This window comes from Notothenia rossii (genome assembly GCF_949606895.1).
Source record: "Notothenia rossii genome assembly, chromosome: 12".
In the NCBI taxonomy this organism is placed as follows: domain Eukaryota; kingdom Metazoa; phylum Chordata; class Actinopteri; order Perciformes; family Nototheniidae; genus Notothenia; species Notothenia rossii.
In genome coordinates, this window is record NC_136911.1 from 20,611,300 (window position 1) to 20,623,343 (window position 12,044).

The 12,044-nt window shown below is 44.1% G+C and overlaps 2 protein-coding genes across 2 annotated transcripts in view; one reads left to right on the forward strand and one right to left on the reverse strand.

Annotated features, from left to right (window-relative positions):
* The window catches only part of zdhhc23b (zDHHC palmitoyltransferase 23b), a gene marked incomplete at its 3' end in the record, with an annotated part of 4,072 nt that extends 3,772 nt beyond the window's left edge, over positions 1–300 (forward strand). The window contains 1 exon segment of the mRNA XM_079661850.1: positions 283–300. Within this exon segment, the coding sequence (XP_079517976.1) occupies positions 283–300 (18 nt within the window).
* A 280-nt stretch (positions 301–580) lies between these two features.
* On the reverse strand, positions 581–11,902 carry ccdc191 (coiled-coil domain containing 191). Its single transcript, XM_079662375.1, has 15 exons — positions 11,496–11,902; positions 10,591–10,629; positions 10,336–10,471; positions 10,090–10,233; positions 8,975–9,153; positions 8,618–8,829; positions 7,571–8,003; positions 5,855–6,094; positions 5,031–5,428; positions 3,768–3,856; positions 3,435–3,517; positions 3,219–3,320; positions 2,062–2,205; positions 1,294–1,446; positions 581–996 (listed from the first exon to the last, which is right to left on the reverse strand). The coding sequence occupies exons 1-15, from the start codon at positions 11,565–11,567 to the stop codon at positions 799–801; spliced, it is 2,622 nt and encodes an 873-aa protein (XP_079518501.1). The 5' UTR covers positions 11,568–11,902; the 3' UTR covers positions 581–798.
* Between the last annotated feature and the right edge of the window lie 142 nt (positions 11,903–12,044).

The window sequence follows — 12,044 nt, forward strand, 5'->3', positions numbered from 1 at the left end:
AAGTTTCTACCACGGCAGCCAAACCCCCAAACTGACTCCATTAATCAAAATATGAACACTTCCAGCTAACAGCAGATTTTAGGCACTGATTTTATAGTTTTAATATAATGCAAAGGAGGTGCAGGTTGAAGACAATGCACTGCAACATGTCTTACACTGTTTAATGCTGGTAAATGTTGTTAAAGGGGCCTCATTATACAAACCTTTAGGTTCATATCAGTGTCTCTACTGGGACATGTCTCCATGCTTTAATGTTAAAAAAGCTCTTTCTCATACTGCCAGTCTGCTCTGATTGGTTAGCTGACTGTCTCTGTTGTTATTGGTCAATAGAAGCGCAAGTGTTACATAGTGATGTCACTATGTTTTCGAAGTAAAAAGGGTGTAAAATGGACGCGTTTCAGGCATGGGCAGTGGCGGACTGGCCATCGGGCCGGTACTGAAGTGTGCCGGTCGGACGATGTGGGCCGGTCGGATAAGTCACTAGAACCCCCCCCCCGTTGACAATTTACTAGCGGTACCGAAGTGGGCCGGTCGAGAGTCCCGGGCTGATTTTTAGTCCCAGTCCGCCCCTGATGGGGGGGGGGGGAGTGTGTGGGAATGACAGTGAAGCCTTTGCAGACCATGTACACACACTAAAACCTATAACACGCCAGAGGAAAGGGAAAACCCTACAAGTATAGTAGGGCCTCTTTAGAGTTAAATATCTGGGCATTGTGTTTATTCTGGCCAACTGTAGCCAAACTGCTTTAGCGATGCATTTCATCTCGTCATTAATCAAGCTGTTAATTTGACACGCTGTTATCTGGTTATCGCTGCAGCATGAACACAGTGAACACACGGTAGAGTCACGGACCTGTCGTTGTGCTCCTGACGGTCCCGCTGCAGCAGCCTCTCCTGGGTCACATGGTCCAGCAGCGCCAGCAGAAACCTCTTCTGAGTGCGAGCGCGGTGGAAACGCTCGGCTCTCTCCTCCTGGATCATCCTCCAGTCCATCAGCTGAAACACACACCACGCTCACTAGGCGGCATTTTCTGCTTTGTTAGCAGCAAAACAACTGTCGGTAAGTTAAAGTGATGAGGTTGGCACTAGCTTTAACAAGAAAACCATTTTTTTTTTTTAAAAGCCCGGGCTCTTTAAAGCATGATTGAGTGATTGAGTGGGAAGAGGAGATTAGGAAAAGGTGATACTCTAAATCACCGGCAGAAGGTGGGGAAGCTGCAATCCTGATTGAATAACTGTGTGCGTGTGTGTGTGTGTGTGTGTGTGTGTGTGTGTGTGTGTAAAAATACACACTCTTTTCCAGCAACTTAAGCTCCTCCGAAGCAGAAAGTGCCGTTGCAGTCGGTCAGCGCGAGCTCCTTTCTGAGACGAGGACTCTCTTGCTGATTGTTGCCAGCACAGTGTGCTCCGCCTCAGGAGGGAGAGATTGTGATGAGTGTCGGCCAGCTGGCGGGAATTGAAAAGAAAAGTGTTGGTGCACGCTGATGAAGGCATCCAAACTCAATCATATGGGCCAGGAGGAAACAATGGATCACATGTCTTTGAATGCATCTCAGATTTAACAAGAGGGTTTGTATCTGTGTATGCACAGAGAGTATTGATGCTGTGCAGAGAGACGGTCATTTTGAAGAAGAAACAACACTTTTATTTAGAGATTTTCTATCTGCCCTAGTATATAAGTACACTCAGCAAGAGGAATAATAAACTACATCAAGAACAAAAGGAGAAATAGATGAAGAGCCAAATAATTCAATCTTTAAGATGTTATTTATACTTTATAAAAAAAGCACACATTGTGTTTAAGTGAATGTTAAGCCTTTTTATTATTCAAACCCACAGAGTCTACCTAGACTTCCCCTTTGGCTTATTGCAATTCTGCGGGAGCCGGTGTGATAATGGAAAAGCCTGAAGCGCTCTTTGCACAGTTTTTTCTTTTCAAATAGGATTTAAAAAATGAAAGGTCAGGCCAGGGTCACCCAGCAGCTCCACGGGTTCTTAAATGTTGAGTCAGAAGCCTGAGGCGGCTCAAATGTGTCTGACGGCTGAACACAGGTGCTTCACCTTTATGTTGGCCCGTTGGAGCTGAATGAAGCGTTTCCATGGCGCCAGGCCTCGCCGCAGCAGCAGGTTTTTGAGATAGTGTTGACGGGCGATAGAGAGGAGCTCCTGTTGCCTTTTCAGCTGCCTCTGTTTCTCCTCTTCCCTCTGACACACAGGAAGAAGGGACTTTATTCATTAGATTTGTATACCATACACAAATAGAAGAAGTTCAAACAAACTTGCTTCCTCTGTATGATACGAGGAAATCATTTGAAAACCTTATGCATAAAAGAAAAGACACCGACACTGCAGCTACGCACCCTCTTGAACATTAGCTAGATTTAGATCCTGTGTCAAACTCGAGGCCCGGGGGCCAAATCAGGCCCGTGGTGGATTTAATTTTGGCCCGCAGGATAATTTCTAATTACTATTAGATCTGGCCCGCCGGCATATTGCACGCACACCTTCACTCCATCCTGAGGGTCTCCTCAGCTCAGAGCCTGACCCCAAACATTGATGACCTTGCCCCCAAGATGAGATGTTTCCTTCTGCACTTTTTCTCTCACGACAACAGGGCATGTTTGTTTTGTTCTTTGAGGGAAATAATTTTTTTGAAGCTGTTGTTGGCCTGTGGGAAAATGTAATCATAATAAATGACTCTGGAGAAGCTGCAGATAGAGCCATAAGAAATGAATGAACTGATTATTTAATGTTTAAAGTTGTTTTTATAGGCAATAAATTAAACTTTGTTAGTTCCAGGTTTAATATTTGCAATAAGTTCATTTCAATAAGTTCTGCAATAAACATTGAACCAGTCCGGCCCTCGACTAGTACCCATTTTTTAATTTTGGCCCACTGTGTATTTGAGTTTGACCCCCCTGAGTTACGTAATCAATGAAGGGCCTCCACACGTTCTCAAACACGCTGTCTAGACTTTAATATATAGGACATCTTCTCCAATGGGAGGCCTGACAGCATCCATAGCAACCAAAGAGTGGCACTTGGACTTTGAGCAAGCTGAGGGCTTTACATGTCCGCTCTAGTTTACTATATGCTTCTAATGGTTTAAACCCAACAGTGGGTCCAGTGAGATTATTGAAATGTTTCGCTACTACATGTCGCTCAGTGTTACTACTTCCTGTGTTCTCACAACTGCGTCCACAAATGGTGAGCCTCACCTCTCGTTCCTGTCTTCTCTCGTCCCTCTTCCTCTCCGCTGCGTGCCGTTTCTCCTCCTCCTCCTCCCGCTGCCTCTGCTGCTCGGCGGCTTTCATCTCAGCCTGGAAACAAAGTCAAATGTAATTATTGTTTCCTAATATCGTTCTCGACAATCCCTCCTCGCTACTCACCCTGCAAAACAAAACAGTCTGGTGAACAGCTCATTAATCTTTTACCAGTTTGTCATCCTCCTTTTTCCGCCTGAGTTCCTCGATGTCCTTCCTTCTCTCCTCGCGTTGGCGTGCACGCTCCTCCATGGCTTCAAAGAGCAGGAGAGAGGTCAGTTAAGCGCAAGGCATTCCTATGTGGCACAGAGTCTCAGGAGTGTATGTGATTATTTTCACATTCTAAACGCGTAACTCCAAGTGCTTCAATTGTACAGCTTTTATACGCGAATGTGACGTCGCCTTACGGGTGATACAAGGTCATGCAATTCCCCTCACAGGAGAGCTACGGCGTTCTGTGTTTGGGATAACATAATGTACTTTTGAATATATGTGCGGACTGACCCGTGATGATTTGACAGGGTCGAGTCTGCTGTCTGCTGACGGCCTTCTTCGAGGAGAGGCTGGCGGGTTCTGCAGCCGTCCTCAGTGTCCTGTAAAGGTAACAGTCAGAAGCTCAGAAACAAAGGCCTGTCACAGCTGTCCGCACATTCACATATTCCTGAAGCAAATTGTATTCAGACAGGTATCGGCTTTAGGCAACCTGGAACGACATTCATTCATAAATCTGTGAGTGGATTTCCGTGAAGGGTCGAACTCTTTACTCACGGAAACAGTGTTCAAGGTTGTGTTCTGTAATCGCATTTCTAATTACAGCAACCACGCATTTTCAATTATATTCCGTCCTCTCTGAGCTGGAAAAGCATTCTGTATTTTCTTTGTACCTACACCTTGCATTTAATAAGGAGAGATATAACCGATAACCCCATTCCACCTCCTGGAAACAATAACTTTACCAGACATTTTATACTTTACTTGATTGTTTCTGCATGATATCCTTTCCACCCCCGAGGTGCAGGGAGACCAGCCAACATTAGGCTGCAGTGTGGAAGGAGAACGGAGCTAATGCAAGTGATTTTTCATCATCTGAAGACAGTTTTAGAGCGAGTTCATGTGGGGCATGGAGGTATGGAAGCAGTTAGTGTGAGTGTCCTGGGGGTAGCTGGGAAGGAATTTAATGGACAGGCCGAGAATATAAACACCATATAGTTCCTCACATGCACCTCCACGTTCCCACACTCATGTCAGTTTCAGTATTACATTATTGAGCTTGTTCATATAATCTGAGTCATAAATGATTTTTATGGCACAATAAACAAGGTGCCAAAGAAAAGGAGTCACCACAACTTTAGATTTATACCAACTGGATCCACTTTCTATCAGTTTTTCCCTTTTATTCAAAAAGTGGAAACCAGTGGCTTTATTTTAACAGTTCAAATTCATTTAACGTTGAATTAGTTATAAGCCATTACTGGAATCCACTTAAAACATGACCTTCTAAAAAAGTCCCAAGGGACATTTCGACGCCCATTAATTATTCACGTTTTTAACCACTAACTTGTTATTTTTTACCTTTTTAATTATGACTGATAAACATTATGAAAGGAACTTTAGCATGGACATTTTTTGGAAGGTGTCACAGTTTACGTTTAGGCTTATTCAGTTGCTCCGGTGGCTTTCAACTGAACAATAAGGCAGTGGTGAATGTGGCAAATAAAAGCCATTAAATAAAAAACCCTTCAATTCCACATTTCTCCCTGGGCCTACCTCTGCTCTGTGGGCTCAGAGTGGTTGCTCTTTGGTCTGGATTCTGCTGTCATTACTAGCTGTGTGAGCTGTGCAGTTTTCTCCATCTCCAGCTCCAGCCCCGCCGCGCCCTGCTCGTCCCTCAGCCGTGAGATCTGCTCCTGCTGCTCCTTCAGAAGCCTCCTCTGCTGGGAGATGATCTGCTGCTGCACGGCGTGTCTGTTCTCGAACCTGCTGCCCGACGCCGCTGCGCTTTTTGACCCGGAGAAGCTGCCGTGGAGCTCTGAGGCCGAGGGTGCTGCATGGCGTCGGGTCACCTGCCACGGCTGAGCTGGCTGGACCACAACACCCACAGGCGTCTGATTTCGATGTAGGGAAGAGTCGTCTGGGGCCAACGTTTTTGACCTGGGGTGACCGTCCTATAGGGGAACCAGAACAGGTATGAAGATGGTATTGTTTATGAAAAAAATCCTCCCTTAGGTCTGAAAACCCAAAATAAATAACACAAATAGAGTACCACAAAACTGGCTTGACTCCAGGAATCCATACATATAACCTGCGGGGCCCGAGAGGCGCGTATAGCCTCTTTATTGACCCCTCGACCATGAATTGCTCCAGCTCAATCTTATGTTCTGCTTACTCCGTCCCTGGAGCTCTGTTCCACTATTCTGCACCTCTTATTTCTCTCTAGCCTTCCCTTCCTCTATATGTACACCGCTCTGCCCTCGCTCTCCAGAGTTGTGAATATTTTAGCAGGAAAAGTTCACTATTACTGATAAAAAGATTCAAATCCAGTGCCTCAGTAATTTTAGCCTTTCGCATCACCTCCTCAGTGATTTTCTCACCTCCTCAGTGATCCCCGGTTGTTTATGTTCAGCTTGTGGCTCCATGATTGGCTGAAAAGTTGGGCTTTCTTTGGCCTTGAGTTTGCCTGTTGATGCAGCATTTATCAAGGCAGCCATCTTGCTCCGGGTCTCCTGCTGCTGGGCCAAAAGCTCTCGTTTTTCCTTCTCCATCCGACACCAGAGCTGCCAATCATTCAGACATCTCCAAAGCAGCCGCCTGCGGTCACTCTCCACAGCCAGCTGGCATTGTCTGGAGGAAACCATCAAATAGTGCTTGGTTAGCATAACAGGGATCAGTGAGGGTCAATGAGAAATACTGTTATACATTTTAATGTGGGTTTCAAAGAGAACGATTATGCTTTTTGGGGTTTTCACTTTCCTGTAGTGCATTATATAGACAGAGTGTTGTGCCAGCGCTCCAACACACTGTACGTGATAGGCTAACTTAGCAGTGTTCATTTAGTCAACGAAAACTATGACGAAAGATGTTCGTCAACAACCTTTTTTACATGACTAAGACGAGACGATGACGAGCTAAAAATAGATTCTTGATAACGAAAACTATGACGATGTATATTTAGTTTTCGTTGACGAGACGAGACGGGACTAAGGTGTTAATGGTGGACTATCGGACATTCAAAATGCAGCATATTTTCCCCCAAGTGTCCGTCTTATCTGTCAAAATGCATCTTACTTTCCTAACTTGCAATATCATTATTTCAGCTCTCTTCACTCCAGAAGAGTGATCTCCCTGAGTCTCTCTGTGTGCGGGGGGGGAGGATATCACTAAGCGGTTGACCAATCACGACAGAGCCGGCCAGCTAACCAATCAGAGTAGTCTGGCCTCTGGTTTCAGACAGAGGGTGAAAAGAGGTGCTGCAGCACAGACAGTATGAGAAAAATAAAGAGCTTTTTGAACATTAAAGCATGGAGACATGTAGAGACACTACATACTGATATACACCTGAACATCAGCAGGAGAGGACTCTTTAAAGTAGAGACACTACATACTGATATACACCTGAACATCAGCAGGAGAGGACTCTTTAAAGTAGAGACACTACATACTGATATACACCTGAACATCAGCAGGAGAGGACTCTTTAAAGTAAAGACACTACATACTGATATACACCTGAACATCAGCAGGAGAGGACTCTTTAAAGGAGAGACACTACATACTGATATACACCTGAACATCAGCAGGAGAGGACTCTTTAAAGTAGAGACACTACATACTGATATACACCTGAACATCAGCAGGAGAGGACTCTTTAAAGGAGAGACACTACATACTGATATACACCTGAACATCAGCAGGAGAGGACTCTTTAAAGTAGAGACACTACATACTGATATACACCTGAACATCAGCAGGAGAGCACTCTTTAAAGTAGAGACACTACATACTGATATACACCTAAACATCAGCAGGAGAGGACTCTTTAAAGTAGAGACACTACATACTGATATACACCTGAACATCAGCAGGAGAGGACTCTTTAAAGTAGAGACACTACATACTGATATACACCTGAACATCAGCAGGAGAGGACTCTTTAAAGTAGAGACACTACATACTGATATACACCTGAACATCAGCAGGAGAGGACTCTTTAAAGTAGAGACACTACATACTGATACCTACCGTAAAATGAGCAGTGTATATGTCCTCTCTTTCATCTGTGGTAAAACGCAGGATTTGAGCGGAACAACATTTCTGTGAACTTCTTGCCTGTTTTGAGCTCGTAGATCCTCCTCTGTTCTGGTCACCTCTCGCTGATGTTTTCCTGCCCACAGCACGGCCCGCCACGCCCGCCAGGCTCTCAGCTGCCGCTTCCAGTCACAGAGGGCCGTGACCTTCCCTAACCGCAGCCTTCTGTCCAACACCACTGAATACCATCCAGAGAAATGCCTCTGCAAACACTGAAACCACAGCATGACAGGTTGGAACTCACAAAAATGAGACATGTGCAGACTTCCACCCACAGCACAGGTACCGACCTTGAGACTACGCATGTCAATCATGGCTTGAATTTTCTTTTCTTGATACCGCCGCTCTGTGTCGTGCAGCAGCTGTTTTGTGGGCAGTGGAGGAGCAGGCTGGAGGCTCTCGGCTCCCCTCTGCCCTTCCACCCTCACCCTTTCTCTGGGGAACAGACAAACATGTATCTCTTATTTTAACAGGACCCTGTAAAGAATAGCAATCATCCCAAAAAGTTGCAAAAGTGCCCGCCAGACCAGTATCGATTTTTGTGTAGACCCACGTAGTAAAGAAAGTAGTAAAAATTCAATTTCATGCCCTTTCAAAGTTGTATTTAAATTTTATTGTCATTTATTTCATGGCCAGGCAATTAAAATGATATTTGATCAATAAAGTTTTAATTGAGGAGTATCATAAATGCATCAGTTTGATTTGGATGATTATTACTTTTCTCATTTGCAGTCACTTTGTAAATCCTTGCCAAACACTTCCCTGTTCTCTGAGGCTTTCCTGATCGTTATGATGAAAGTTGCCTGAGGGTTTATTTACAAAAGCCTTTTTTCTGGTTCACACTTTGAAAGAGATTACGAGAGCTACGTCCAGGGACTCGTCCACAACACTTGTTTGGGTCTGGAATCTTTGTCTCTTCTCACTAGGTTACCATCAATACATCAAAGGAAGGGGGAAGAGGCCGGGTCACGATCGATGCAATCACACGGGAGTTAATCTCAGATACAGGGCGATAAGCACATCAGCAGTTGTTGCCGTGGATACCGTACCTCTGTCGAACCAGCTGTTCCAGGCCTCTCCGCTCCTCCCTCTGCCGCCGCAGCCTCACCATCTCCTGCTGCAGCTTCTCCTCCTGCTGCCTCCTCCTCGCCTCCTCGCCTCGCTCCCTCCTCCTCGCCTCCCCTCTGGACTCCTGCAGAGCCTGCCCCTCTCTCTGTTGCCTCAACCTCTCGGCCTCCCGCCTCGCTCTGTTCTCTTGCACCTTCAACGGCAATCAGTGGCAATTAGTATGAGCGAGAAACACAGCTTGGGCGCCGGTGGATTCTCCTCACGGCTGATAGTTTCCCGACCCCTCAGCGCTCACATCTCTTATCTCGAGGAAGTCGAGATGTGCTCGGGTCACGTACCTGCAGTTGTCGAGCTTCCATGGAGACGATTGGGTTTCTGAATTTCTTCCTTGTTTGTCCAACATCCAGCACCAGTTCCTCCATCACCTCAGAGTCCAACAGCTCCTGCTCCATCAGGTCCTGGAGGAAGCTGTTCACCGCGCTGTGCTCTTCCTCCTCCGCCAGGCAGTTATACAGATCTTTGCCGTTGTACAAAAACAAGTATTATATTGTGACCGTGTTGCAAAGCATACAATACACTTTTGGATTGATCTGCTGTCCGTGATCGGCTCCTATAAAATCAAACGTCGACATTTAAGATGTGGAAGTCACTTGTTAAAAAAACAATGTCATGTTGTAGGAATATGAAACACAAAAACATGAAATGGTCTGAAATGTTACGCTTTTATAAAATAGTCACTCCATATAGTTGAGCTAATTTGTTTGTTTAACTAACTTTTGGCCAAAAAAGTCACACATTTGAGGTCATATGTTTCCCAAACTGTACCGATACACATGTTTAGATAACCTTAAGAGTTAACGCCTAAAATGGAAATGGAAGAGGCTTTTAGGGGGTTTCCTTTTCCTGTAGTGTGTTGTATAGGTTTATGTGCATGTCAATGGTCTGCAAAGGCTGACATCCCTTGAACATGAGCATCATTTGTCCTCTTTAAAAAAATGCATCTCCTTCATTGTGACCTGGTTTACAAGAGGATGAGTTTGAATCCACCATGTAGTGTTGTCAGGGTTACACGATAGCTGTTAAATCTTTTAAAGTTGTTCTGCACAAACCTTTTGAAGTATTTAACCGATTAAATTCTTAATTCCTATTATGTGGCTTGTTACGTCAAATCAAAACCTTACCGTTCCCATTAAGGCCGGGTAATTGGAGCTTTTATTGATTTATTCAAACGAAGAGGTTAAACATTACTTTACATTACATGTCCCTTGTTAGACTTACATACTAAATACTGTGGTCAATCCCCACAGGAGCAATTTGGGGTGAAGTGTCTTCCCCAGGGACACAACAACATGCTGACTGCAGTGGGGTTTGAACCTGATCCGAACACCAACACACAACCCACTGCACCACACGCCTCCCTGAACTAAACAGGTTGCATTGTTTTTGTCTTTACCATCAAAGTTGCTGTGGTTCAGGGCGGCAGGCGGAGAACTATCAGGGCTTCTCCTCTCACCGGAGCACCTCAGGTCATCGTCCTCCTCCACCTCCAGCTCCACACGCAGCTTGCTGTTCAGCCAATCAGCGAGCAGAGCCTGAGCTGCAATACATTATGGTTCAGTCTGTTGCAGAGGCTCAACTCCAATATATTTGTAACACCTCCCTTGAGACACCTATAATTATGTGTTAAAGGCTGACCTACCTTCACTATAAGCGTCATCGTGATCTCTTAACTGCTCAGAGCTTTGTAGAGATTCAACTCGGCTCTTCTTCCCTGAATGAGGTTTCTTGTGGCTGAAGACTTCCGATACAGCAAACTCTGAAGCAGCCTCCACGCGCTGAAGACGAATATATTGATTATTATCATGATCCGATGTTATTCAATAATTCGGTCAATGCACATCAGTCAAAGGTGACATGCTTTTTTCAAAACCACACATAGGTGAACTCCTCTCACCTTCCTCCATTGATCGATATCATCTATCTTCGCATGCATCTGTTATAGGAACAAACAAATATTTGAAGTGTAAACCAATAGTTCAAGATAGAGTACAGGGTCAACAAAATAAACCCAGCCAGGCAAACAGACCCCCTTATTAGGATCTAAAATAGTCAGAAAAGGGTCATAAAAACTATTGCATCTAAATCATCCATTAAATTATTTACAAATGTATATACCTATTTTGCAAAGTCTAACTCACTGATTTGTAGTGTGTGTGTGTCTGTTTGTGTTTATGGATATAACATTGTGTATGCTTCCCTCTTTGCCAGGTTGCTCTTGAATACGGACTTAGACTCAAGAGACTTTGACCGGGATAAATAAAGTATAACCTATAAATATATGGACACCTTGAGCTGTGGGAGCAGCGTACAAATTGAGGGCTCAGCCAATGCCTGATGTCTGTGCCTGTGGATTATTTTTCAGAAAGCTTAGCCACTGCCTTAAATCTTCAGATTATTGGGGAATCATTTCCCAGACTTCCAAAACTCTGTGCTTTACTTTAGCAGCAATTCAGCTACTCTGTCTCATGCTGCAGAGAAAGGCCATTTATACGACATTTCTGAACCGTCCCCTGACATGAGCCATGTTTAATACAAGGCTCATATTCATGAATAAAGCAGAAGCCTGGGGGGCTTCTGCTTTATTCATTGATTTTTCATCAATTTTTACAATTATGTTGTAATCTCTGTAGGGGATTTAATCATCCTGAGGAAAGTCTTCAAATTGAAAATAGATTGAAAATCATTTCAAGTAATTTAAAAGTGTTGATGTGAGTTCGGATGGATTATCAGTTCCCTTGTTGAATCAGAATTAGAAACCCTACACCTACAAATTAACATAAATCCAGAGTCCAAACCTACCTTGTCTGCAGTTTTACTCTCTCCAAGCCTCCTCCACTTGAACAGGTGAGGGTTGGGACCTGGGGATGTCATAGTCTGTTTAGTAATATATATTTACCTCTGCTACTATAATGTTATCTTAACCACCATTCCATAGTTTAAAAACAGCTCCAAAAAACAATTATTTGACTGTTTTTATATCATCAAAAAGTGTTCAGAAGTCTTCTCAAAGAGCCCTCGCAAAAGCAAGACCTGTACACAACCGCTATCGATATGAATCACAAGTTAATCTGGGTAATGTAGTCCCTTAACAATTGTTCTAAGGCAAATGTCGTGTCAACAAACTACTTTAGGACTACATCGCCCAGTCACGCTTTGTTTGTAACTCTTGGTAACCATAGCAACGTTATTCCCCTCTCTGAATGAGCCACATTTACGTTTAGAATGTAATAAAACGTAAGAATAGAGTAAAACATAATAATAATAAGACTACATATTTAAATGTTCTTAAAGGGGTTTTTATCCAAAAAGGAAGGCACTCTTATATCGTAGCTTACTCATGGATGTATA